General features: G+C 32.9%; 1 protein-coding gene and 2 long non-coding RNA genes across 5 annotated transcripts in view; 1 reads left to right on the forward strand and 2 right to left on the reverse strand.

Moving 5' to 3' along the window:
* Positions 1-3,564, reverse strand: part of LOC146725317 (uncharacterized) — a 174,768-nt gene extending 171,204 nt beyond the window's left edge. Inside the window, exon 1 of the long non-coding RNA XR_014924398.1 lies at positions 3,516-3,564. This is a non-coding gene — a long non-coding RNA (uncharacterized LOC146725317). The remainder of the gene's footprint in view (positions 1-3,515) is intronic.
* stet (stem cell tumor) overlaps positions 1-27,034 on the forward strand; it is a 359,283-nt gene that overhangs the window by 207,714 nt on the left and 124,535 nt on the right. For both annotated transcript variants that reach the window (XM_085481187.1, XM_085481191.1), the window contains exon 5: positions 18,582-18,694. In XM_085481187.1, coding sequence (XP_085337313.1) covers positions 18,582-18,694 — 113 coding nt within the window. The remainder of the gene's footprint in view (positions 1-18,581; positions 18,695-27,034) is intronic.
* Positions 3,900-26,733, reverse strand: LOC114939949 (uncharacterized). 2 transcript variants are annotated; one of them, XR_014924397.1, is made up of 6 exons: positions 26,634-26,733; positions 24,268-24,410; positions 23,193-23,323; positions 12,413-12,535; positions 11,926-12,009; positions 3,900-4,184 (listed from the first exon to the last, which is right to left on the reverse strand). It is a non-coding gene; the product is annotated as an uncharacterized LOC114939949 (long non-coding RNA). The 2 variants fall into 2 exon arrangements; XR_003821366.2 differs by lacking the exons at positions 23,193-23,323; positions 24,268-24,410; positions 26,634-26,733 and adding an exon at positions 12,979-13,092 and having other exon boundaries at positions 12,413-12,538.

Here is a 27,034-nt window from a genome sequence, read left to right on the forward strand (position 1 = left end):
GCACCTCTTATTATTATCAGCTCGCTCTCGATCTCGCCGCGCCGGTTTGGTAACAAGCACATAGATGGACGGACGGACGGACGGATGAACGTTGTTATTCTATGACTGTTTTTTTTTGCGATGCGCGAAGAGAGAAGTCAGCAGGTTGCGCGCGATTGATCGACTTCGAAAAATAACATCGATCTAACGCGCGGAATAGCTTTTGCGACAACAAAAATATAGAGAGATAATTGATAATTGATCGGTAACCGAATAACTGTAAATAGGTTATTTGTGTCGTCCATTGAATATTTTTCATTCGGTAAATTATAGTTGCATCAAATAACATAAACAGAAATCCTTCTTTATTTAAGATTATAGATACTAAAAAAAAAAAAAATAAAATTTATCGAGATATGATAAGATGATAATATAACGATAACTTTTTGAATTATTATTTATGATCGCGTTATTTTTTATTCTCTTGGAACTAATATTCTTTTTATCTGTATCACGATAATGTCAATTCCAATTCTGACATTTCGATATAAATTGACAGCACGTTTTCGTGCGAATGTCATAAATAATTTACTGTTCATCTGCCTGCCGAAACGTTTCCTTGTATAATATATCATTATGCCTTTAGGTACGTGTCTCACGCGAGATTATTCCAAATATTATTCAAAATTCGAAAGAAATGACTTTTATCTAATTTTACAATATATCTCGTAAAGTTTTTGCTACGATAATATACATATATTTGTTACATAATTAATATTAAATATTCAGCAATTTTAATAGCTTGTGTAACAATGACTGCAGTTATAAAGATTCAATACATATTATAATTGGATTATCTTAAACAATGTTATGCTATGATAAAATCGAATATCCAAAAATCGAAAAGTTATGTAATTAACTTGCAATCAATTTATTTCGCGATATTAGAAAGTTTTAAATTTTAATTACTTTTTTTCTTCATATTAAAGTTAAATACATGTGTGTTATCGAGTATCTCTAACCGATAATGTTTTAATGCTAAATATAAGCCGTGATTCTAAAATACTCTGCCAATTAGACGTACTTATCCGGAATAGTTTATATGGTGTTGTGACGTACCAGATCGAAGCGCTTTAGAAAGACATCTGGACATAACAGCTGTAATCCGAACTAACGAGGGATTAGTACGAATGTACTATTCGAACGTTATGCAATTTTGTGTATGTGATTTCTGATGTTTGCGTATATAACGTAATTTTTTTCTCTCAATATTTTTTTGTAATTTTTAATATTTTTTCGTTAGTGAATATAATTTATAACGTAAAATATTTTTCATATCATAGAATAGAATATAAAAGAATATGAATGCAATATATAACTACATAATATAATCTTTTCGTGTAGATATCATTTTTAAATAAATATTCTCTGCCCCTAACCAGCCCCAAACTCGCAAAGAATCAATTATATTAATCAAAATTTAATTCGCGATTTTCTCAAAATGAAATGATATAAATTTTCATATAATACAGCTACAATATCTATATTAATGATCTTTTGTGCAGTAAGTGCTCTATGAAAAATATAGAAAACAATCTATACTTCCTTGATGCATTAGAAACATTATTTTACGGAATGAAAACTTTTCATTTGGACAATATCGTCCAATGTCTTGTCAAAAAATCTTGATGACCATTCGAGGTCGACTAGCACCGCGGAAAGAAAGAAGCAATGTCCCACAGCGCTTATAACTCGGAAGCTTATTTTCGCGGCAGTACGTGTTCTCCACGAGTGGGTGAGCACTCGTGGAAATGATTTCTAACGGTGCCATCCTGACCCCGGTCACGCATCGCGAGGGCGAGGAAGCGTTGTTAGAAGTGGGATCTCGGGGAAGTCGCCGTGCTGCGTTCGTGAAGCGCAAACGAACCTTTATATAGGTGCATCCCTCCTTACTTTTTCATCTCTTTTTTTCTTTTGTTCGTCGCACCGGCATAACTGCCGCCTAATTATGGCGCATGTTCTCTGCAGATGAAATTAAATGAAAGCGGTTTACGAAGTTTTCCGCGAATGCGACGCGCCGGTTTGCGAAAATTAAACTGAATTCTAAATGTTTCGGGATTTTGATCCTGATCTCTTTATTCGTGCGATGTGATACATATATGTTGACAAAATTAAGAGCGAAGAAATATTATACTGTACCTGATGTGATACTGAAGTTATAATGCATCTCCACAATCGAAAAAAATTTAAATTATTATAAATCTCTCGCAGAGATACTCTATGCGTGAAAATAAATAAGAAAAATGGGATTTTTTTCTTTATAATTTCCAATTTTAATTTTACCAACAAAGTTGCTTGATGAATTTTGTATGCTTGGATAATACGTTTAGTATAATATTATCATTATATCTTTTTAGTTAATATTTCTGTTTTTTATTTTGGCAAAAATTGAACAGGAATTAAAAAAGCATTACTTACCAGTGATAAGTTATCATTATCATAACTTTTTGACATTATTATTATAATCTAATGCAAATATCATTAGCAGGGATATTATGAGAAAATAGTGTCCGATAAAAGGATCTACATATGCTCAGCGCACTTTAAACCGAATCTCGAAATGCTATTTCGCATAAGATCCGTTATATAGTAACCTTCGTTATGCAGATCGGATCGTTACATGCAACGGTGCATACGAAAACTTCCTGCGATGTACGCGTGTAAATTTCGTGGTACTTCTTATCATCGTTACGATTTAAATTGTATTATTTTCCTGTTCTTTGAATTGATTTTTTCATTGCTTTTGTTTACTCAGTTGCTTATTTATTTGTTTTATGACCACAAACTCATACATTTTTGCGTTTACGAAGTAGAAATATTCGCGAATAACTTCTATTGTTTACGCAAACTTTCATTACCTGCATCGATATGTTCACAATATTTATTCTTCTTATTTTATTGTTTACGTTTTTAGTTTGACCGTACGACCAAAGTAAACAGTTTTTCGTTTATAAAAAATATGCAGATTAAAATAAAAATAGAAAATGGAAAATCTGATTCAGAAATTAAAAAAATAGTTTTATATCTCAAAGTTAGATAACTTAAATTCGATATATAAAGCAATATTTATTTTTACTAGTTGTGTTATCATATTCGTGCACTTGGAGTTCACAATATTCTTCTCTGCATTGGAAATAGAATTTGCATTCTGCATGGAATGATATTGACATTTTCATAACATGAATTTTTAGTCGCTTTGATTTGTTTAGCCATCCAAACAACAGGATATATTATTTTAAACATTATATTCCATATTACCAGTTTTAGTTTATATTATTATTTTATATATTTAGGTAATATTACTTTTGTACGGTTATCATGCCGCCTACTGAACGTTAAAACAACGAACTATATGTCATATACGTATGTAATTTCTTTATAATAGCTTTATGTTATTACTGTATCTAGATATACATAATTCAAAATATAGTTTTCAGAGATCCGTTACTTTTAAATAAAATAAAAAACCCACTCACCGTTCGATGCACACACCAGCAGAATCAACTGCATAAAGTACCTTGATCTGTAACAGACAAATATAAAATCCAAATTATAATAGCAATTAAAATAATTAATATTTCAAAAAATTATTATTGTACAAATGTCGAATTTTATAATCAAATATAAAATTCTATGTATACAATAAGAAATAAATATTTAATGAAATTACTAATTAATAAATTGTAAAAAAAATTGTTTTTTTCTTATAAGTATAAGTTTATATATATATAAGATGATTTATATAAGTCTTTTTTACTTCTTCTTTAAATTCAAATAAATGGATCAAATTAATAGAAACAAATATGTGCACGCGAAAAAAGTATAATGAAAAATAATATATAATTAATAAATTATTTACCTCAAAGTTGCTCTGCCGTTGCCCGATGCCTCTTGGCCTCCTCCTCCTCTCAGGTTGTTAGGATTCGTTGCACTCACTTTTGAAAATATGATTCAATAATATTTATTATGCAACGCGACACTTTGCACGGCACTCCCGCACTCGGACGCGTAATATTTTACACATTTCCACAATTATTAAAACGTGACAAAACATTCGCGATATGAACACGTTATACTTTGCGCGGCACTAAATTTCACGATCATAAACCAAATTATTTTGCGCGATGAACTGTCTGTATAGGACGCTGAAAACAAAAATATTTATAATTTTACATCAAATATTTTCTTTTTTTCATTTCTGATTAATTAGCAATAAAAAGCATCCATCATAGTGTTTCATTATTTAAATTATTTAATTATTTATGTATCAATCTAATCGTTTATACATACATATCTCTTTAATGGTTTTTCGTTACTTATAAATTATCGCATCTCCGACAATTCGTATATTACTCTCTCAATTGGAAACAAAGATAATAATATAACATATCAGCGAAAAAAACATAATGTAAAATACATACAAATCAATAAGCTTTGTTAACAAAATAATTTTTACTTATAACTATATTTTATATATTAATTAATTATGAAGCGATTAGCAAATCGTTAACCGTTCAAAACCGAATTTGGCAATGGAATTGCAATTGACGACGAAAAGAGAAATTCCAAAGGAAAGAGAAAGGTCAAAGATAGATAGAGCGGTCTTGGGAGAAACTCACAGAGCGTTGTGATAGTTATCTGATTTCTGTACATTCACATACGCCGACACACGGACACGCATATATGCATACGATGCACACGATGTTGGAGCGCCCCGGTATGTGCATTGACTACCGGTAACCGCCCTTTACAGAAGCTAAGCACGACAATGGGCAATATGACTATAACCATCTTGGGCGGAATAGTAAACGGGCGAAGCGTGTATTTCTGATTTCGGTCGGATGATGGTGGAAATTCCATTCTACACGTTACTATTCCCTGCCCAAATAATAGTTAATTCGACCAAATTGTTATTGGTCGCTTTCATAGAAATACAAAATGTGAACATAGACGGAATAATGTATTTGTTCTAGCTGATGCCATCACGGTATTGTTATAAGGCATTATATGTTAAGCGATTAGAATTACTCGAGGGATGCATTGAGATAAAAATCGAATTCTGCAAATGACAGCGAAGAATAAAATAGATATGTATAATACTTAATAAAATTTGCTCGTACAATAATATAAAACCTAGAAGGCATATATTTTTGAAGAAAATATTTTTTTATGTATATTGTATTTAGATTTTAAAATTTATTTTAAATTGTGAAAAATATCTTGTACGCATTTTGTGCTAAGATTTTTCAAAAATTATTCTTTAAAAGTAAACATTAATTTTATATATCTAAATTAACAAAAATTTTCTTTTAGAGATAGACATAAACTTGTGTTTTTTTTTTTTAATAGTAGGTAATTTACGTAATTTTGATGACCTAGAATGAACATTATAATAATTATCCCTATGAATTACACGTGTCGCGGGAGAAACGTAACTCAGAATTACCCGATGACTGTCGAGTTTCAGAAGTAGGAGGTATCTTGCGGGGGTTCCTCGCGAAACTTGCGGTGACTGTTGTTTGTCTTGCTATTTGCATGAACGCCGCGTACGTTCGCGCAGTACGTATGTATGTACATCATGTCGCTGTCCACGTTGACTACCGTTGACATCCCGTCGCGGCACCTTACTGCGAACCGTATGACTTACAAACTAGAGCTAAACTGGAGAACTCTCGTTCTGTCAGATGACGGTCATCTTGTGTCATAGTTATGTCATGTTCGCAACTATATAGAGCTTTCGAAACTACCGATCACTCATTTCGCAACTTGAAGTGTAAAAGTCAACAAATGCCTCTCACAAATTTACATCTCTCTCACACGATATTAACAATATGAGAAAATTTATTATATTACATAAAGATATTTCAATTTTGTTTATTTTGTCTTTAGATAAAATTGTCACTCATGCCTTGTATAATTTAGAGAGATATGCATATTATCATTCCTCATCTCTATATCTTGATAAAATTTTAATATCAATTTTAATACATGATAAATTCATCGTAATTATTTAAGATATACATATAATATATTGTAGTTTCGGAAAATGTTAGCAAAGTACTTAATAAATTGTTTAGTATGCTTGTCTATTTCTCGAAAATATTCCTGTTGCTAAAACGATTTAGAAAATCGGTAACTCTCACGTCACCAATACGCGTACCGATTGATATTAATCCGTAATTGTTAATTAAACGGCGGGCGACCACTCGCTGGTAAGCTCGTAACCGCAATGCTCTCTCTAACGAACGTACCGTATATCGTCGGCGGATTCGATTGCTTTAAAATTACAATTAGCACTTGTAAACGGATCCGCTTTGCCTGCGGGCTTTATATAAAGTCTCGTACTTTGACCGAGTCGACGAGAAGTGCCCTGCAGTGATTCTCCGATTTCGGATTTATCCGGTATCTAGTTGTTACCGCAAACACCCTCAACTGTCCCATTCTCGAATCTCGACAGTTATTTTGTCAAAATTTTTATTAGCACAGCAAAAGAAATTAAGTATAATACCTCGTGTTCCTATACTCTGTATAATTCGCTTCAATTTGTTACGTATATGTCAAAAGAATTGCGCGTCTGGAAATAATTTGTGCAATATAATCGGTTTTTTTTATATATTTATGATAAAACGGGCATAAGAGTCATTCTAAATATATTATTAAATCCGATATTAAATGTTTAAAATCTATTTATTTGTGATACAGCAAATTGTGAAATTTTAGGCTTGTGCATTGTTATCGTTAATACTTAAATACACATTTATTGTGATTATTATGAAATAAAATGATGAAATTAATGTATTATACTAATCTACGTTATTCAATTTTATAATCGCATTATTAGCTCGGATTCAATGAATTTTTAGTAAATCGATTATACAATGATGCACGAGTGTTGTAAGCACATGCACAAATATAAATGGATTGCTATTTATTAACTCGGAATAATATCGAAAATTCATTTGCCGAAGCGATATGACATTTTGAAAGCGTGAAGTGCGAGTGAGAAAAACGATGCGCTAATTCGGATCAGAGAGAATCATTTATAATATGCCACGTACGAAATATTAATTTCCTGATGTATAATATAACACATAAAATGTATTATATTAAATTTGATAAAATCGCTTTTTGAATACCTATATTTTATGCATTGACGAAATATTCTCGTTTTTATTATCAGATTGTACGTATAGATAAATATACATTTTATTAAATAAATAATAAAAACAAATTATATATTTGATTTATTTATTAAGAATAACTTTGAAACTAAAAACTGTCGTTCATATTTTATTTAAACATTTTATTTCATATAGTTTCCGAATTAAATTTTAAATTGTTTTCCTTCCTGTGAAAAATACGATGTACGATAAAAGAAAACAAACATTTCCGTTCAGCAAAAAACAAAAACAGTAGTACCGTCCGATTGCACCAAGTAAACTTTCGTCCACAATCTGTATATTGACGCTGCAAGGAAGTTAAAATTTAATCGACTTCCGCAGTCTAAATCGGATTCAGTGAGTATCCACAGTAAACCAGTGCAATTATCGTAAAAGCTTAAGATGCATCATTGGCTACTTTTATATGGTATACATTCAAAGATGATAATAGAGTTGATAGTAGAGTTTGTAGTTTATCGAAACACGCAATATATGAACATTATTCCAAATGTAAATAAATTCTGTGTATTCCGATTTAAATCAATAATTACAAAATATTGTCAAAAAAAAAAAAATAATCTCTTCTACAGAATGAATAAAAATAGCTATGAAATTTATGTAATAGAAAATGAGTGAATATAATGGCATAATTTTCTAAAAGCTAGATTAATAAATAAATTGCTATATAAAGCAGAATATAAACATATAACATACATTTATTAATACAATCCCTGAAAATTTCTTTTATTTTATTGAAATAAATACTTGAAATAATTTATCGACTCACACTTATTACTTTGCAAAAAGACACAAGACGAATAAAAAATTTCAAAAAATTCCAACTTCATTGAGTAATATCAAACATCAGAACTAGTCACATGTTGAAATATCCCTCGCCAATGTTTCGGCCATCTCCCCGTAATAAACAACCCCGAAGACTCACGGTCCCGTATATCAGGATCTTGTGAGTTGCCCACGTTTTCCATTCGGCGATAACAACCGGGATCGATGAGGAACGCGAAGCTCGCACGTATCACTACGGCCATTCCGCCGGAGGATGGTATTGGCACCACCACTACGTGCGCGTCCATTATCGCGCGAACGTAGCAAATCCAAACCGACGAGTCAGCCCATCGTAAACACGGGCACAACCGGCGAGTTTAATTCGATTAGGACGCGATCATCAGATTGCTCGATCGTCCGGCATCGAATTCCCCCGTGTGGCCCCTATCCTCTTTACCTCTCTTTACCCCCTTTCCGGCCTCTTGCATGCAACCCTCAACATTCGCCTCTTACCCTCACTTGGTCCTCCTGCACTCTATGCAGATACACACGTTCGTAGATAGAAACGCAGCGTGTTCTCCCGCTCGTCTCTATCTACCTGTCCGATTTTACTTTACCAACCTTACGAAAATCGAAACGTACGGATATACGCCGTGTATCGAAAGTATACCGTTTTAAAGATATTTTTAAGGAAAATACCAGTTTGTGACCAAAAAATTTGCGGATAGCGCAAGGAATTTAATCTGCTTTATAAATATCCTGACATTCTCACGAGACGTTTCGTAAAATCGTATAATAAATGATTATATAGACACTCTACAAACGTTTGAGTATATAAACATATTTGACTGGTTAATGAAGCAATAAATGATACAACGTATGTATGTATGTATTCAGAATTTCAATGACATTAAGTCAATGATTAACGGCGTTGTTTCACGGACACCGTCTAGATGTATATACGCAGAACTAGAGAGAGTTTTGTGGAGCATTGTCGGAGGATCTCGATTCTATTCGATTCGATTCGAGTACGTGCACGCCGAACGAGCCGGAAACCGACGTTTGCGCGAACACGAATTTACCCTACTGTCCGGCCTAATGGCACGGATTTCATTATGTCAGGGTTTGCACGAACGTAACCCCATGAGGATGGACGAGAAGGATAGAAAGGGGAGGAAGGTAGACAGTGGGAAGGGATGAAGCAGCGTATGCTATACACGACATATACATAGAGACGCGACCGATTTGGAATGCAAAATTGTTGTCCTAGCAAATTTGCGACGCCGGAAATATTATTGCCATATATATGTATATTATATTATATCTCGTCGTAACGCCGAGATAATGTTCATCTAATATCGTAAAGTCGACTTTTGACGCGCGATATGTACCTAGTTTACGCGATTCGTGAGTTAGGTGACTGTATCTGTTTTGTGATTGCAAGCATCTATAACTGGATAACAATCGATTTCGCATTCGATGATATCGCGAGCAATAATTACCGATATCATTCTGGCGTTTCTGTACGCTCGGTGGCATGGGTGAGATGAACAGCGCTAATTTCTCGCCGTTATTCTCTAAATAACAGCTATTTGTTCTAATCTAACAGACCCTCCGAAACCTCGTGGAAACGCTAAATTAATGACATATTTTAGCATTGTCGCAATATAATACATGATATTTCGAATACACGAGTTTGAAATTATTATTATATATATATATATATATATATATATATATATATATAAATTTTCTAGTGTCCACATTTCCCGAATATTCCGTAATATTGTATAATGATCAAAATATTATATCAAAATTTTTGTATTTTTCTGAAAATTTATTATTTCTCATAAATTTAATATAGTCAAAATCTTTTACGCGCGCGCCATTTAACATTAATTAATTAATCTCTCATTATAAAATTATTTTATTTAAAAGGAATAAAGAAACAATGTGATGTTTATATATGTATATATATCATCAAAGTGTTTTTTATCTCCTTTAAACAAAATAATTTTATATATATAATAAGAGATTAATTAATTAATGTTAAATTGCGCGCGCGTTAAAAATGTTGATCAAATTAAAATTATAAGAGTTTTTCAGAAGAATGCAAAAATTCTGATATAATGTTTATATATGTATACATAATGGGAGAAAAACTTATCTAAAATTAAGGTTCAAGTGATCGATAAGAGGGAGCTGGAAGATTCTCAGTACACATATATACGCATAGAACGGTAACCTTTCTGCTTAAATGTACCCGGTACTTTGCGACGGACGATAAACTTAGAACAAACGATCGAGATTAATTGAACGAAGCTTGGGGTCCCGTCTGCGATACTATCGATCCATGCCACGGCATGGTGAACGAGATACATGGGTGACTCCCTGCGGGATCGTAAATCTACGTCGAAGATTTACTTACTTAGCAGAGTCGGCACCACAGACACAGTCGCGACGACGACGACGACGACGAATCTGACCTTTTTTTTACAGGTACAAACACAAGTATATGCAGGGGAGAACCTCTTTTTTATATTCATTTAGTGTAAAAGTTATAAAAATCCTAATACCTTCTCTTAGAATAGATTTCGACAATTTAATTCTAATTTTTGCCCGATTTTTCTTACATTTGGTTAAATATATGCAACATATACGAGGAATGTTATGCGTTTACACTACGTCAATATTGCTAAAATACTTATCGTAATAAAGTTGTATACTTATATACACGTATTATGTATATATAATAACAAAAGAACAAAATGCCATTGTCTGCTTGCTCGAATTTCGTCGTACAAATGATTAAGTGATTATGTATGTGTATAGTATAGTAATAAATTAATGGCACTGTAAAAAGCACCATGTGCCAGTCAATTCTATAACTACCACGAAATGTTTAATAATACTATAAGATGAATATACTCCAAATATACGTATGCAAATGCATATTATATAAATAGGCTTCGAAAAATTAGCACAAAATTAATATACTCTTATAAAATTAATATCTCTTATATAATTTTTAATCTTGGAAGAATATGTAAAAATATCTTTATAAAGACATGTTAAATCCTATTTTTAAAAATTTTTAAACCGGAAAAGAACAAATAGTCACACATTTGTGTAGTCACAAATATTAACTACTTTTTCGTATCGTAAATGTTCTATAAATAAAAATTTCTTTTTATTTCCTATATATAAATACAACATATATAAATATCTTGTTCTGATCTTTATTTATGACATATGAATTTTCTAAAGAAAGAGAAATAAAAAGAGAGAAAGACAAAGAGAGACATAAAAGTTTTATATTCGCGATAGATGTCATTATTTTACTTATTTATTTATTTCTCTTTTTTTACTACTTTATCTAGTTAGACAATAAACTCGAAAGTTTTATTAATTGTAATATATTTATATTTTATATTAAATATATTTATATATATTTATTTATATTTTATATATTTTATATCAAAATTGCTAAAATATTATTATTAGATTTTTTGTTTTTAATTCCATTTTTTTGAATACTTTTTGTTTTGCACTTAATATTTAGTTATGCAATAAGTAATAAAATGTATAGATAATTACATATATGTATAATTGAAGTTTTCAATAGTTTTACTAATTTATTTTAGCCTATCTATTCAAAGATAATAGACCTGTGATATATGTACATATTGTGTATATTATCATTTCTCATTACTTTCAATTGATTAATTAAAGAAAAATAATGAATATAGATATATATGTATAATAATGATAAAAATTAACATTTACAAGAATGAATAATGCAGAATATTTTGCTTATATCTATTATTGCAAATTCATAGTTTTATAATTTTGCTGATAATCTTGATATCTTATGCAGATATCTAATGAAATACTCACAAATCCATCATCTTGATATAAAGATAAAAAATAATTTAATATTCACCTACACGATGAGCAATGAACGGTGGAGTTGTAGTATACAATCATCTGTGAAACACGTTATAGCTCACGTTGTAGCATACACATTCTGTAAAATACAAATATATCCACATTAAAGCATACAAAATAATCAATATTTTAAAAAATAATTAATAAATACGCGCACGCACACAATTAAAGTTTATAGTTATTTTTTATAACTGGATATTTAATACAGATATGTAATATACAAATAATAATTATTTTTTTGAGTTACATATTTTCCATAAAAATTGTATATGAAAATTAATTTTATAAAATATATATATGTGTGTTAATATAATCATTTTATTAAATATATCTTAAGTATTTTAAAATAAAATTTTAAATATTTTGAATTATACATTATAATATTTATTGCAGAAATAAAGGAGCAATTAATTTTAAATAACCAGAAAATAAAAAAATAAAAATAAAAGACAAACATAAAAAAATTGTTACAAATTACTTACCCTCTATCAAATTAGTTGTTCCATTGTCCTCTCTAGTTCTTTTTTCTTTTTGTATTCATCCTTTGCTTTCACGGCACAAAATTTATTTGCCAAAATGCATCATTTTCTGTAGTAATTCTATCTCTGCTGTTAACAAATAATATACGCATATTAGAATAGAATTTTGCTATATCGTAACGTAACATAAATAAATATACATATCAAAATTAAAGATAAATATCAACGGTCAAATATATAATTAGCAATATTCGAAAATATGGTTAAGTTTATCGACATGAAAATTTTATTTGCACGACAGATTTTGATCGAATAAATCTTGCGAGATACGCATCCTGACAAATTACAACGATATAGAAATGTCGAAATTATGTACAGCTAAATAAATATTAACATCCCATATCATTTTGTGAGCTATTTCAAGTAAATATATTGCGCGAAAAATCTGTTTCGAAGGATAGTCTCCACCGTGATACTTTTACAAGTAGTTTATTGCGAGAATTAATCGATTGCGCAGACTGACAATTGTTAATTGCAATAGTTGTATATAACGATTATTACGACGTTACCTGGTACACTTCTCGTGATTGTGTTTCGAAAGATATTACGACAATACTTGGCCCGGCTCTACCTGCCTCGCACAACTACCCTTCCGGACGAGCCTCGGCGCGCGAATGACAACATGGCCGTCACGCGTAAACAAGGGCGCACTTCACGTCGTAAATAAGCGCGCCAAACATCGTATGATAGTTCACTGCCGCTACGAAATATTCTATTTCACGGATTACGAAATATATTCATATGATTTAGACTGTTTCTTGTAATTTCAAATCAATTATTAATGAACAATTGATGTATTTAACGACTTTTCATTATAATCACTCGTATATTACTGCACGCTTTCTTGTTGCCAAAAATAATGGGCAAATTATATTTAATGATGAAAAATCGAAAACGCAATACAAGATATTTCCATAATCAAGAGTCGTTATAGAAATGATTATTTATAAATATCATAATGCATGATTAACAATGCATGATTAGCGTTCGTTAAATCCCTATTATTATTTTTTATTCAATTAAATAAGTAATGCCAAATATTTATTTTCGTTTAATAGTAGTCGTTATTGTAAATTATGGATACGCTAATGAGTTGTTAATCGTAGACGTCAGCCAGTCATGCAGGCTAATAACTGCTAAATACCCACTAGAATTGATCGCATTCTCTTCCAGTATTTGTCGTAGTTATATTACAATAAATAGTGGAACGACACACGGAGTTTCTCGCTCTACGTCCTTCTCGCTCAAGTCTCGCCGCGCAAATTACATGGAGATCGTGTGTCTTACGTCACAAAAATAGTTCCAAACATCGTAATACTTTATTACCGTCACGAAATATTTAACGTACTTAAAATGATAATTATATACTATTTAAAATGATAATTATATAATTATAACGTATTTAATATTGATATTTATGCAATATTATAATGTTCTTTGTAAATATAAATTTATTATTATTAATGGACAGTAGAATATTTTAGCTTTTTTAATACTTAGGTAAATCGTTCATATATTACTGCGCGCTTCTTAATGTTAAGAAAGTAAATCATATTTAACTGGATGGAAAATTCAAAGCAAAATGCAAGATATCACAAAATTGATAAAAAATGATTAAATATAAATATCATATAATAAAAAATAATTCAATAATTCAATAATCAATTCAATAATTGATAAAAAATTATTAAATATAAATACCATATAATAAAAAATAATTCACGATTAACACTCGCGCGAAGCCATTATTATTTTGATTTTTTATTCAAATAAATAACGCATACAATGATCTTCCAAATAGTTCTGATAATAATTAGAAATGTTTTTAAACAATTATTTTATCCGAAAAACTCGTAATTTCGAAGGTAAAGGTGAGCTGCTGATTATATTTCGACAATTTTGTTTCACCTTTATATTCGAAATTACGAGTTTTTCGGATAAAATAATTGTTGAAAAAATTTTATAATTATTTCCATTATGAGAACTCTTTGGAAGAACATTGTACGTGTCCAAAACTACACGAGAACTATTTAATAAGAAGCAGAATTATGGAAATACAACCAGCAGCTTACATTTATATTCGAAATTACGAGTTACATGAAATAATTGTTTAAAAAATTTTATAATTATTTTTAATGATATCAAAATCATTTTGCGCAGATATATAGTGAACTCTATATTACATACAAATAAAATAAACTATAAATTATATACATCATAAAATAAATATACATCAAATATATTTTGGTTTTGATCAAATTGTAACTTAATTATAATTATCTTGTCACTTTTTTATCCAATTACTGTTAATGATTTAATCTTGACTTCACTTTTTTCTCTTACATAATTTTTTAATCCATCATAAAAATTTATCATTTGTGAGATTATATACGTTTGAAAAATAATTTATGTGAAATTTCAGATATAATACATAAACTGGAAGGAAGATTATGGAACATTCGTTAAAGTGATAAATCTTTACTTATTACGAGATCTAGCATAACTTTCGAAAAAATATTTATGTATGTAAAGATAAAAGGAAAAAATCGCAAATTGGTTTTTGTGCTATTGTTTTGCGTGGATTTTTTTGGGTCAATAAAAATTTAAAGAATATTTTATGTCGTCAAATAGTGATTTGCAAAGATTTTTCATGTTATTCTGTATTCGCACGCGGAAGGCATTTCATGTTAAGATCATATAGAGAGAATTTTACATTTTCAGTGATAAAAAATGATAAAGAGATCTCTTACAGTATTGCATAAATGTACGTTTGAATTAAATGGAAAAATAAGTACGAATATACGGAGAAATGAGATGAATGTACATGGTACTTTAGGCATAAAAGATTCATTACACATTCGCGAGAGGCGTAATGAAACATTTAAAGAATAAGTAATTCGAGAGAGAGAAAGGGAGAGACTTTTTTATGGTAAAATCTTATTCAAAAAGATAAAGAAATATTATTTTTATCATTTTTGTACGCGGTTATATTTAAAAAGATATTAAACGAGGTTGAAGGAACATATTTAAAGAAAGAAAAAGTTCGCAATAGAATCCGTAAAGGTAAAGTAATACAAAGAGTTAACGATTAAATTTTTTCTTTGTCACTAATAATAACTTAACATTTTTGTTACCTTTGAAGATAATTCTTTATGCGTCTTTTGTATAAAAAAATACTTGAAAATGTAGTATAGCGATAAAAAAAAAAGAAAGAGGAAGAAAAGAGTGAAAAGGAGAAAAAACATTTTTCTGAACACAAAAATAGAATTTAATTTGTTATAAGAGAAGAGAACTTGTCACTGGATTATGAAATCAAACAGAATGTTATATGTGCATCGGAAGTGGAAATTCTAATAAGATTCTGCTGCAACGTATTTTTATGATTTATTACAAATTCTTTTCAATGATGAAGAGAACACTTCGACACGTAACAATGTTGTCTGTGCTCGAATTGCATTTTTCATTAAGAGCATTTTGTCGATGGAAATCCAGCGATCAGGAGCACGTCATACTGTTAATGAAAACGAGCGTTGAGAGAAGAAGACCACAAAGTCGATAAAGTCGTCGTGAAGTAGATGCTCGACAACCCTGAGGACGACGACGAAGAACGTCGAGCGCGGAACAAATTAAATTTTCCTCGTTGACTAGTCCGAATTTTCCCGTCGAGCTTTTCATTCTCGATGCATTCTTGTTTCCTTCCCTTCTTCCAGCTTGTTCGTCTCTCAATGCTTTCCTTTTTGACAATTAAATGAATAAAAATCAAACCTGTACCATCATCGTATTTCTGCAAGCAAGATGATAACCGAAATTTCTGTGTTTTCTATTATTACTTTTTTATCACGATGACATAATTGACAGCTATTTTGACAAATTGAAGAGTTGCTCTTTGATGAGAAATTGCAAATATACATTTTTGGCAATATGTATTTTATTTTATTATTAAGTATTTTTGAAAGTTATGTTTTTGTTTTTTTATATCGTTCTATTTATCTTTTTATCTCTTCATACACTCCTTAAAATAATTGAGGGATACAAATTTTTTTTATCTTAATTATTTTGAGGAGTGTATATTTTATTTATATAAGACAGATGTATTAAAATATTTGATTCCATGACAATTTAAAGAATGTTACATTAAAAAAATCTCTTATTAAGATGGAATAAGAAAATAAAATAAAGAGAAGTAATCAAAGTATTTTTTTAAGTAGGATAGTCGAAATGCAAAGATACATAATTCCATACTTGAAAAATTTTCCTTTAATGTTTTAAGCAGATGACATAGAACCAAAATCACATAACAGCTATAAGAAGCACATTAAACAAAAATAATCAATAGATGAAAAAATGAATGCTAAATAATTTTATTCTAGTATTTCTGGTTTATTATATATATATATACCTGGCTTGTATATAACTTTAATTTTTCCATTTTGATTTTTGAGATCCAGATGTACAGTTTGCAATGTAAATTTTAACGTTTATCAAATTGCTTTAAAACAAAAAAATATTTTGCAAGAGGTAAATCATAAGAAATATTAGTTAATTAGTTTATAATAATATTTTTAAAATAATTTATAATAAGGTATTAAAAATGAAATGTTTCATTGTGAACGAAAAATCGATGTAATCATTCTTGAATGATCTCTGGCGTAAATCACAGATAAAACGTAAGAAAGCAGAAAGAAAGAGAAAAAAATGAATTGTATGCAAAATCTCTAAGATGCCGTCGGGCCGAAGATATGAGGACGCCGGCGGCTTATCCAGTTTGCATGAAAGTGTTCTTTGTGAATAAAGAAAAAGTGTGAAAGTCAGGAAAACCCGTGTTATATATATCGCGCATATTTCTTACAAAAAGCAAATGCATTCGAAATGATACATTGTATAAGAAAGTAAATCACAATGCAGGAAAATTAAACTTTATTGACTTGCTTTATGCATAAAGGTGTAGTTTGTATTTACAAATTGCGAACGATATTAAATTTATAATTACAAGTTGGTGAATTATATTAAATTAAGTGCATAATGTTATACATTTGTTAGCAAATTAAAATTTACAATTAAAAAATAATGCGATTTATATTTTTTAATACTTGATAATTTATTGCGCTTGAGAATATAATTTTGAGATAAACTTGTATTTTTAAAACAGTGATTCAAGTAGATTGAAAGGAGGAAAAGGCATGTCCTCATTAAAACTGATCATAAACTATTTCGCTCGATTAATGAGTGATTTGTAATTTTACCCATATATACTGTTATCACTTTTTGTTCACACATATCTTTACATATTTATGAAAATGTGCCGCAATAACATTGGAAATTTGATTCTGATAATTGATTAATTTCAATTATCGCATTAATCCTTTGGCTGTGCCATTGCGTGCGCTTGTACCTGTGTAAACGGACTATAAACTACACGTGTAAGATGATCCTGAATTGTGTGTATATATGTATGCGTACTTGCGCGAATACAACGGGCACGCGGTAACCTAGCATAGCACTCGTCTAGGTATACACAACTTATCTCGAGGAGTTTGCCGGCGTTCTTGCTTGCATTTGCCTAACCACGTTAACGGATCCCCCGATCCAAATATCAGCTTCGAGGAAGCCTCTGCGGCTCGCGCTTCCCACATACCGGGTCGGTGCCAAGACCGGCAACCAAAACCTTTGTCCTTACGAACTACCGCAAAACAAATTCCGAGTTTCGCGATTTATCGCCTAAATAGAAACCCCTCTTCAGCTGCTCCCATCACGACAAAATCAAAAAGACGAATATGATAAAATTGGGAATAATTTAAGAGCTTTGAAATCTCGCGAACTGAACATTTTCAGCTTGTCATCTAAAGTAAATATTTAATTCTTGAATTTTCTAATTATTCAAAGAACCGAATAAATATCTACTAAAAATAAAAATATCGAATTTGATTTGATTGCAAAAACTAGATATTGAAGAGTTCTTTTTATAAAATTTATATTTTTGAACTATGCAAATCTTTGGCAGGAAAAGCATCTTATACGAGAGAGAACTATTTAAAGTGTGTTAAATTTTTTATAAAATCAACTAAAATTATCTATTTATTAATTGAATTTTTTTATATATTTTTGATTACAGATGAGCGGCAAACGAACCAGAAGTTTTAAGTGCGCTGTGCACCATCGGGACCGTGAGATCTGTTCCGAAAACGATTTCCATCTGCTTGTGCATGAACCGCCTCTATTTCACAGGTAGGATATATAAATCACATCCAATATACATTTTTTCACGGTCCATCTCGAAATGTGACAGTAGTGCTGTGGAGCACGTACTATTCTTCGTATTGTTCTCCATTAGATTTTCACGAGATATTCTTTTTAATCGTGAAACTTGTCCTATGACAAATTTTACAAACTGAACTATTGACTCCGGTGATTAATTTACTCTGATTAATTTGGAATTTTGATTATTTCCTGAGATTTTAAAATGACATTTTGATTTACATCATTATTAATTACTGCTTAATTAAAATGATGTAATTATCATTAAACATATTAAATTAATAAAATAGAGAGAATTTGGTTGCAAAATCTGTTACCAAAATATACTTTTCGGAAGAACCGCATATATCCGAGTTAAAATAGCACGACAGATCGAGATGGGAATAAACCGATTCTCTCATCTTGTGATGTACGAAAAGCGAGAAAGACATACGAAGATGTAGCGAATGTGGATAAAACGAAGACACGAGGTGCGAAGAAGGTCCTGCATTTTATTATTCCGGTAGAATATCCGACGTGCATATACGACGTCGACGACGACGACACGACGGAGACGGCAACGGTGACGCGGTCGAGGACGACCGTTCTTGCAGTATTTCTGTTGTGCATTTTATGCTGCGCATCGTTACCCATGCGAGAGAACCCCGAGGAGGTACCAACGTATCTCGTACATTGTACGACCTGCGAAACATCAACATCTTCCTGCTTCCTACGATCCCGCACACTTCCTTCTTCGTGCCTTTCTCACTTGCGTATTTTACGCTTCGTGAAATTATAAGAGCGCGAAGATATCGTTTTTTACCGATATTTACTTTCATGCTCTTAAATTTTACAATATATTTCTATTTCTCGAAAGTGACGCAGATCCAGCACTGAAATATTGAGTGAAAAAAAAAAAAATTACATATAAACCGAATATAAATTGTTACGAAATGAGAGACAGAAAACGATACACTATTGGAAACAGATGAACATTATAATCGATATGGTAAATATCGTTCGTCGTTAATCACGCATTTAACGAGTCCAACGAATTCGTCAGTATAACTTATAGGATAATCGCTATTACGCGACGAGCTTAATAACACAATTTATCGGACGTCCCCGACATGAGTTTCAACTATAATTTGTAAACATACGTGACGAAATATTTAGGATAGCAATTTAAATAAAGACATCTCACTTTTCCATCGTTATTTATCACGTCATTTATAATAACAATATCGGTACGTATCGATGCCGACTTTCGTGATCTCGAAAGCGAAGTTCGTTTCGCTGATGCATCTTCGATGTTAATTCTTTTTTTTTTCGCGGACCAGCTCGATAAAATGAATAGGTTTGGATATGTATCGGGGATCGCAAGAAAGTGTCGGGTCTCTCGAGCGTGGTCGATTCGACTTGTTCCTGGATGCTATTCATAAATAATTCATCGTATCGTCCCGCGCGAGAGAAGAGATGGAGAACGTGGTGCTTGACGGAGCAAAAGTGAGAAAGAAGAGGAAGAAAAAGAGAGAAAAAGGAAAAGAAAAAGAGAAAAACAGAAACAGAAAAGTCAGCGACGAAAGAGATAGACCACGCAAGGTAGACTTTGAGGTAAACACAGAAAGGGACGGTTTTGTGTGAAAACTATTAGTTTCATTAGTTCCAAATCCTTGAATTGTCAAGGAAACATTAGATAATAATTTAATTCAATATTTGTATATATTCTTAAAAATTATTAACTACATGATCTCCCCAAAAATCATCACCCACATTGCCGCATGGATAAAAAACACAGAAAGGGACGGTTTTGTATGAAAACTATTAGTTCCATTAGTTCCAAATCCTTGAATTGTCAAGGAAACATTAGATAATAATTTAATTCAATATTTGTATACTCTTAAAAATTATTAACTACATGATCTCCCCAAAAATCACCACCCACATTGCTGCATGGATAAAAAACACAGAAAGGGACGGTTTTGTATGAAAACTATTAGTTTCATTAGTTCCAAATCCTTGAATTGTCAAGGAAACATTAGATAATAATTTAATTCAATATTTGTATACTCTTAAAAATTATTAACTACATGATCTCCCCAAAAATCACCACCCACATTGCCGCATGGATAAAAAACACAGAAAGGGACGGTTTTGTATGAAAACTATTAGTTCCATTAGTTCCAAATCCTTGAATTGTCAAGGAAACATTAGATAATAATTTAATTCAATATTTGTACACTCTTAAAAATTATTAACTACATGATCTCCCCAAAAATCACCACCCATATTGCCGCATGGATAAAAATTTGAGCGAAAAAAGGTGGAGAGGAAAAAAAAGAGTAAAAAAGCAAAAGTAAGTGGAAAGGCACGAATGAAAAGTAGCGAAATGAGATGTGAGAGAGAAGAGAAGTTGAGCACTGTAAAATCTGGGCGTCGCACAGCGCTGTGTCGAGGCGAGAAATTCCTGTGCACACAAGATAAGAAGAAGTGGCAACCTGCAGGTAGGGGTCTTTGCAAATAAAATATCGTCTCGTGTCAAGCGGTCGGCGGGGGTAAGGCCGATGGGGAGGATTGTTCGGGTTGAACGGGGATCCGACGCGTTACGACGGAAATATGACGAGACGATATTCCGAGCAGGTACTGGGCGCATGCTTGGAATTCGGTGCGAGTACTACCCTTAAGTCTTGGGTGCGACAGCCTCTCTCTCTCTCTCTCTCTCACCAACCCCCGTCTCACCCCCTTTTGTCATCCCTGGTTGCTTTCACGATCTCGCATACTCGCGTATCTCCTCGCCTCTTTCTCTTCCTCTCTCTTCTTTTTTCTTCGCACTCCGTTACGTTAACGCGACGAGGAGTATGTAAATTTCACCGCTGACTCGCGAAAAGGTGGGACTACTTTGTTTGTACACCCCCTGGCTTTCTTCTTGCCACCCTCGAGACCTCGTACACTCGACATACCTGGAAAACTGAGCGCGTACGCGGTGGCGGTTTATGGCGGACGATACATCTTGGAGAGCTGTATCGGATACAAGATGATGATGGTGATGGTCGATGAGAAGTGAGATGTCGAGATCTTTGAGATATGTATATCCTGACGCGAATCGCAACAGTTGTTCAAGCAGAACACATTAATATTTCATCTTTAAGCCACTAAACTGGAGCATGCGTGTAATTATGCTAATGAACACTTTGGAAGTTTAGTAGAAACAATATTTTGAAGAAAGCGAATTTCAAATAGCACACACATATGACTGGATTCGCCCTCGTGAATCCGGCGGTATTACTCCGATTCCTCTGCTCGGGCAATATTTCCGTTCGCCATTGTCGCACGAAAAGAAGAGATGAAACGCGAAGCGTCGCTTTTCCTTTTTTCTCTCTTCCTCGGTATTCATTCTCGCTTAACAAACTCGAAGCGGACATTTTGCAAGGCAGACCGGGACAGTTCCACAAAAAGACCCGATTACATACATGCGGAAATTCGCCGCGCCCGAGTTTCCCTCTTGGTCTCGGCCCTTTGTCGACCCGCACGCTTCTATTTTTCGCTTCCGCGAGAGCGTCATCCAGCCGTTATACGCTCGTTCACGCTTCTCGCCGACGTGACGATGAGCTTCTGCTCTCGCGGAAAACCACTTCGCTTCCCTAGCTTCCCATCGCACACATACGTTACCGCTATAACGAACCGCCAGCGGAGCGCAATTATTTCGCGCTTTTAACGCGTTCTCCACGGCTCTTCCAGAAAGAGCGCGAGCATTCCTGTCGAAGCCGCGAAACCGTAACTTCGACGTCGACTCGCGAAACTCGGCCGCGTTTTGTGATTAAAAACTTGAACCGCAAATTACTAACAGCTTGCGAGAACATTGTTGCTGAGTAATTAAGGAGAGTCCGTGCAGATCTCGTGGCACATTCCTGACTTTGAAGGGTTTCAAAATTCATGGGAAAAAATTTCTCAATCGAAAACGTATTTGAATTAAGCGACAGAATTTTTTTTCTCTGGCCAATATACTGAAAATTATGTAAGAGTAGGGTTCGAGGATGCAAAGATTCATAAATTCCATTATAATTCACGTTTAACTATAATTAAATCCTTGAATGGAATGGTCACTTTTTCAAATTTTGAAAAGTAAAAAGATGAGTTTGAGAAGAAATATTTATTTTAATATTGATATATAAAATGTCAAATAATTATTTTTTCGAACCAATTATTTTCGTACGTGCCTAACCGTATAACGACTCTATTACTCCGAAGCGGAACCCATCCGTGAAAAAATTCGATAAACCGATTTTCGCGACAATTTTACACAGTCAGTCAGTTTTTCGCCTTCGGAATAGGGCAGTCCGTTTTTGGGCAAGGGCGTGAATAATACCTTTTCAGGAAAAATTACGATATTTTGTCGTTTTTGAAATATACCGACACGCCATTCAACAAAGGCTGCCCGCGTTCCAAAAGTGCGCTTCTGGAATCTTTTTCTCACTATCTACCTACCTACCGCACGTTCCAAAGACGCTTAGTGACAGACCCACGTACTCGTTGTCACCGTCGACTTTGTCGCTGCACATTGTGAAAGACCGTCGCTCATTGTTGATCATCAAAGAGCCGCGTCTCACGTCGGAAAATCGCCTGGAACGACAAAAGAAAACCGGCAAATTGGTGCCTGGGTCAACGACGTACTGCTGTGGTTTTCTATGTGAGAGCTACGTGGTCAGTTTTCCGAGATATTGGCCTATAGTCGGTCATCCCAGTGACATGTAATGAGACGCGCAACAAATTTAAGAATCTGGAGCAACATATGAGAATACGAATAAGATAAAAAGTAGACGAGGAAGAGAGAGAAATTAATAATCTGCAATTATTACAAAATTTTTAATCTACAGCAAGTATTTATAGTATGCTTTGAATAATATAAAGCTATATTATTTAGGTATTAATCTTACCGATTCAAATATATGAAATGTACTACGTTTGTTTTCTCGAATGTTTTATAAATATATTTCAGGCGAAGTTTGAATTTCATTTAAACACATAAATATTCTTATAAAATGCCAATTATAATTATCTATATAAATAATTATTTATTTTATGTTAAGCTAAGAACTAAGAGAAAGCGCATAAGCTTAAAGTTGATGCAGTTTAATAGCACTTTCATATAAAAGATAACAATTCACAACTAACTTTCATATAAGATGTTGATTAATAATAAACTTTTTCTTCCAAGAAAATCGTTTCTGAATTTGTACAAAGAAATCATCGTTTAAAATCACGCTTCTGAAATGCTTTATATGTATCGCTCTTCAATCCCCCGTTTAATCACCGTGTAAAATTTTTACACGTGATCACTCGTCCGTCAAACAATCTCTTAAATCCAATTTTGCTGTCGGCAAGCCTATCCGTATACGATAAGATCTGGCGAGACGAGGAGCAGACCCACATTGTGAACAGTCGAAGTTAATAGGTGATATAAAGGGGGACTGTATGTGGTAAAGGGCGATCTACTGAGTCGTGAAAGACGCATTTAGGGGATGCAATGAAGGTCGCGAGGCAGGAAGAGGTCTGGAAATCCGCACCTGGTCAGCTTCGTCCTGTGTGCGCCTCTGGAAATGGAACGTTTGAGAGAAAAAAAGAAAAAGGAGAAAGAAAGAGAGACTCTGTTCTTTGGCAAGTATACACAAGAGCTATCCAGATGTGTCGGTGAATCTTCCGAGGAAACCTGCAAGAACTTGCATTTGACATTTCGAAGTATTAATTACAGACCTTGGGCCTGTAATTTATTTCGATTCGTGTAATTATGCACATTTGCATATAATTTACATTCCCGAATTATTTTTTCAAATGCTCGTGTTCGACTCGCATGAGCGATTGCAAAGTAGTATAAGAAGAACTTCGAGTTCTGGGGTAAATAGCGGTCTTTATTGTATTCGAGATCTGGAAAATTGCAGGGACAATCGCGTAATTTGTCTATACTTATTGCATTTATATAATTCTTTTATGTTATCTGTATTATTACGTGATTCTCAGAATTTTCATGTAACATTTGTTGCGATAGGACAAAGTATGCAATATATTTTAATTATTATTATTAAAGAAAAATATAAAATTATTTTTGTAAAAAAGAAGGAGAAAGTAATTAAAAATTAGAGATGTAATATATAAATTATTTAAAATATAATTTGTATCATTATACTAGCAGTAAAATTGCGTACGATATATTCAATCGCGAATAGTATAATGTTTCTTGTGCATGTCTCATAATTCTGACAAACCTCGGTCCTACTGTCCGTGATAGAGAAATGCACGAATAATTATGAGCAGAAAATTTTCATATAATATGCGAATATGTCTCTATTATCAATATATATCTTTTTTCCATCTACATTTCAATCGGCGTTGACAAAGCGATGCGCTCGATGATGCGTCGCGCGCAGAGATGTGTATAGAAATCGCGGAATTAATATCCCCCGAGATATTTTCACATATAGGAATCACGAATATAAATTGCATGTATGGAAATGCATCTCGTGCTATAAATCAGAACGACCGTAAGGCGACTAGCTCGCGCGAATATTGCTGCTGTTTGTTTTTTTTTTTTGCATATTGTGGAAATTTCGGAAACGAGACGTTCAAAATTTCTTCAAAGTCTTCAAATCGTTATCCAAATATTAATTACTTATAAGGATATTTAATTATATTGCATCCTGTTATAAAACGCGAAATATATTGGCTCTTTCTCTTTTGACGATAAACATTTCTTCTAAAAAATGAAGAAATAAAGTGAATTTGTGATTTTAAAAACCGAGTTTATGATTTTAAAAAATGTACATTTATATAAGTAATCAAAGTTTGTTTAAAGGAAAGATCTACAAAATTATTTCTTTCTCTCATTTAAATTTCCATGCATCTTGAGGATCTTCTAAGTTTTTAAACTTGATAAGTTTAAGAAGTACTTGTTCGATTTTAACGATGTGGACATCCATTCAAAATTTAAACTTTGCGAAACTGTACATCAGCGATTGATGGAACAATAAAAAGTTTTACAGAACGGAATTCGTAAAATATAGCGATCGTAACACAAAGGTGAAACGTATCATCGTAGTCGTACAAGCAACATTTGAATCGAAAACAGGTTAAATTCGACATGAAGAGCACTTTTAACGCGAATGACACGTGCATCTGTCAGTCAGCGCGACATCGATCATTTTCATGTGCTGAAAGAAGGATGGCGTTTTATATCCAATCGCAATAAATATCGAATATGACAAACATAAAAATTCACAGAAGACAACAATTTTAATAAATCGTCGAATAATATTTATACAATTGCAAATCGCAAGCCCTATTGACGAGAGTACGAATAAAATCTAAATACGCAAATGAGTATATTTTTGATCAAATTAAAAAAAAAACCTATCGACGAACTGCGTTAAAATATTGACGAAAGAGAAAATTAAACATTTAATGCAATTTATCGCGAAAAGTACGAAATTAAATCACGCGGTATATATAAAAATAAGAATGTGTAGTTATTTATGCAGTTTTATTTATACGAGTTCAAGTCACTTGCACTATATACCAAGTAAAAACGAATGTAATCGGAAAAAGCTGCAAAAAAAATCGATGTATTATAGAGCGACACTGACACTATCGATATTTTAAAACTTTGAGAGAATTAACGCGGGAAAAACCGCGAAATGTAATTTGACCGCTCAGAATCGAAATTACTCGCGTGGCGATTATTCCCAGAAGGACACACTAGCTCGGTGTTATAACCCGACCCTCTTGTTTCTCGTTATCGATTATTATTATTACACACGCGAATGTCAAGACGAGCAACCGAGAATTTGGAAGAAAAGAAATGTTTTCTAATCGCTTTTCACTCGGATATATATTTCCCTTCTACATCTCGTATATTCGATCCTTCAATGAGACACTACACCTGATCGCACGATAGTCGAAGTTCGATCTTCGATGGGAGGGAAATGAACCTTTGAAATACAGACTCGCTGCGGAGCAAGCCGCAGCACGAAACGCACGGCGCGGCGGCTCGCGACCAAGTGCTAGCAGAGACTCTCAAAGAGTCGCTCCGACAGCCGCGGCGCCCTATTGGCTCATGCCGCCCTACCGTAGCCAAAGCGAGCCAATCGGCACGCCGACAGCCCCGTCGTACGCTGGAGACCGCGTGTGCACCCACGCAGGACGGCTCGCGGCAGTCACTCAGTCAATCAGTCACTCAGTAGGCCCGCGGCGCGCCACGAGGTGAGATCTGCGATCGTATACGGCGTGACATACGCGAGAAGTACATTAATTCGTACGGGCGAGAGAGGCCCTCCGTGATCG

The sequence above is a fragment of the Nylanderia fulva genome, unplaced genomic scaffold (assembly GCF_048542155.1).
Source record: "Nylanderia fulva isolate GAGA-0341 unplaced genomic scaffold, ASM4854215v1 Scaffold1, whole genome shotgun sequence".
Lineage (NCBI taxonomy): Eukaryota > Metazoa > Arthropoda > Insecta > Hymenoptera > Formicidae > Nylanderia > Nylanderia fulva.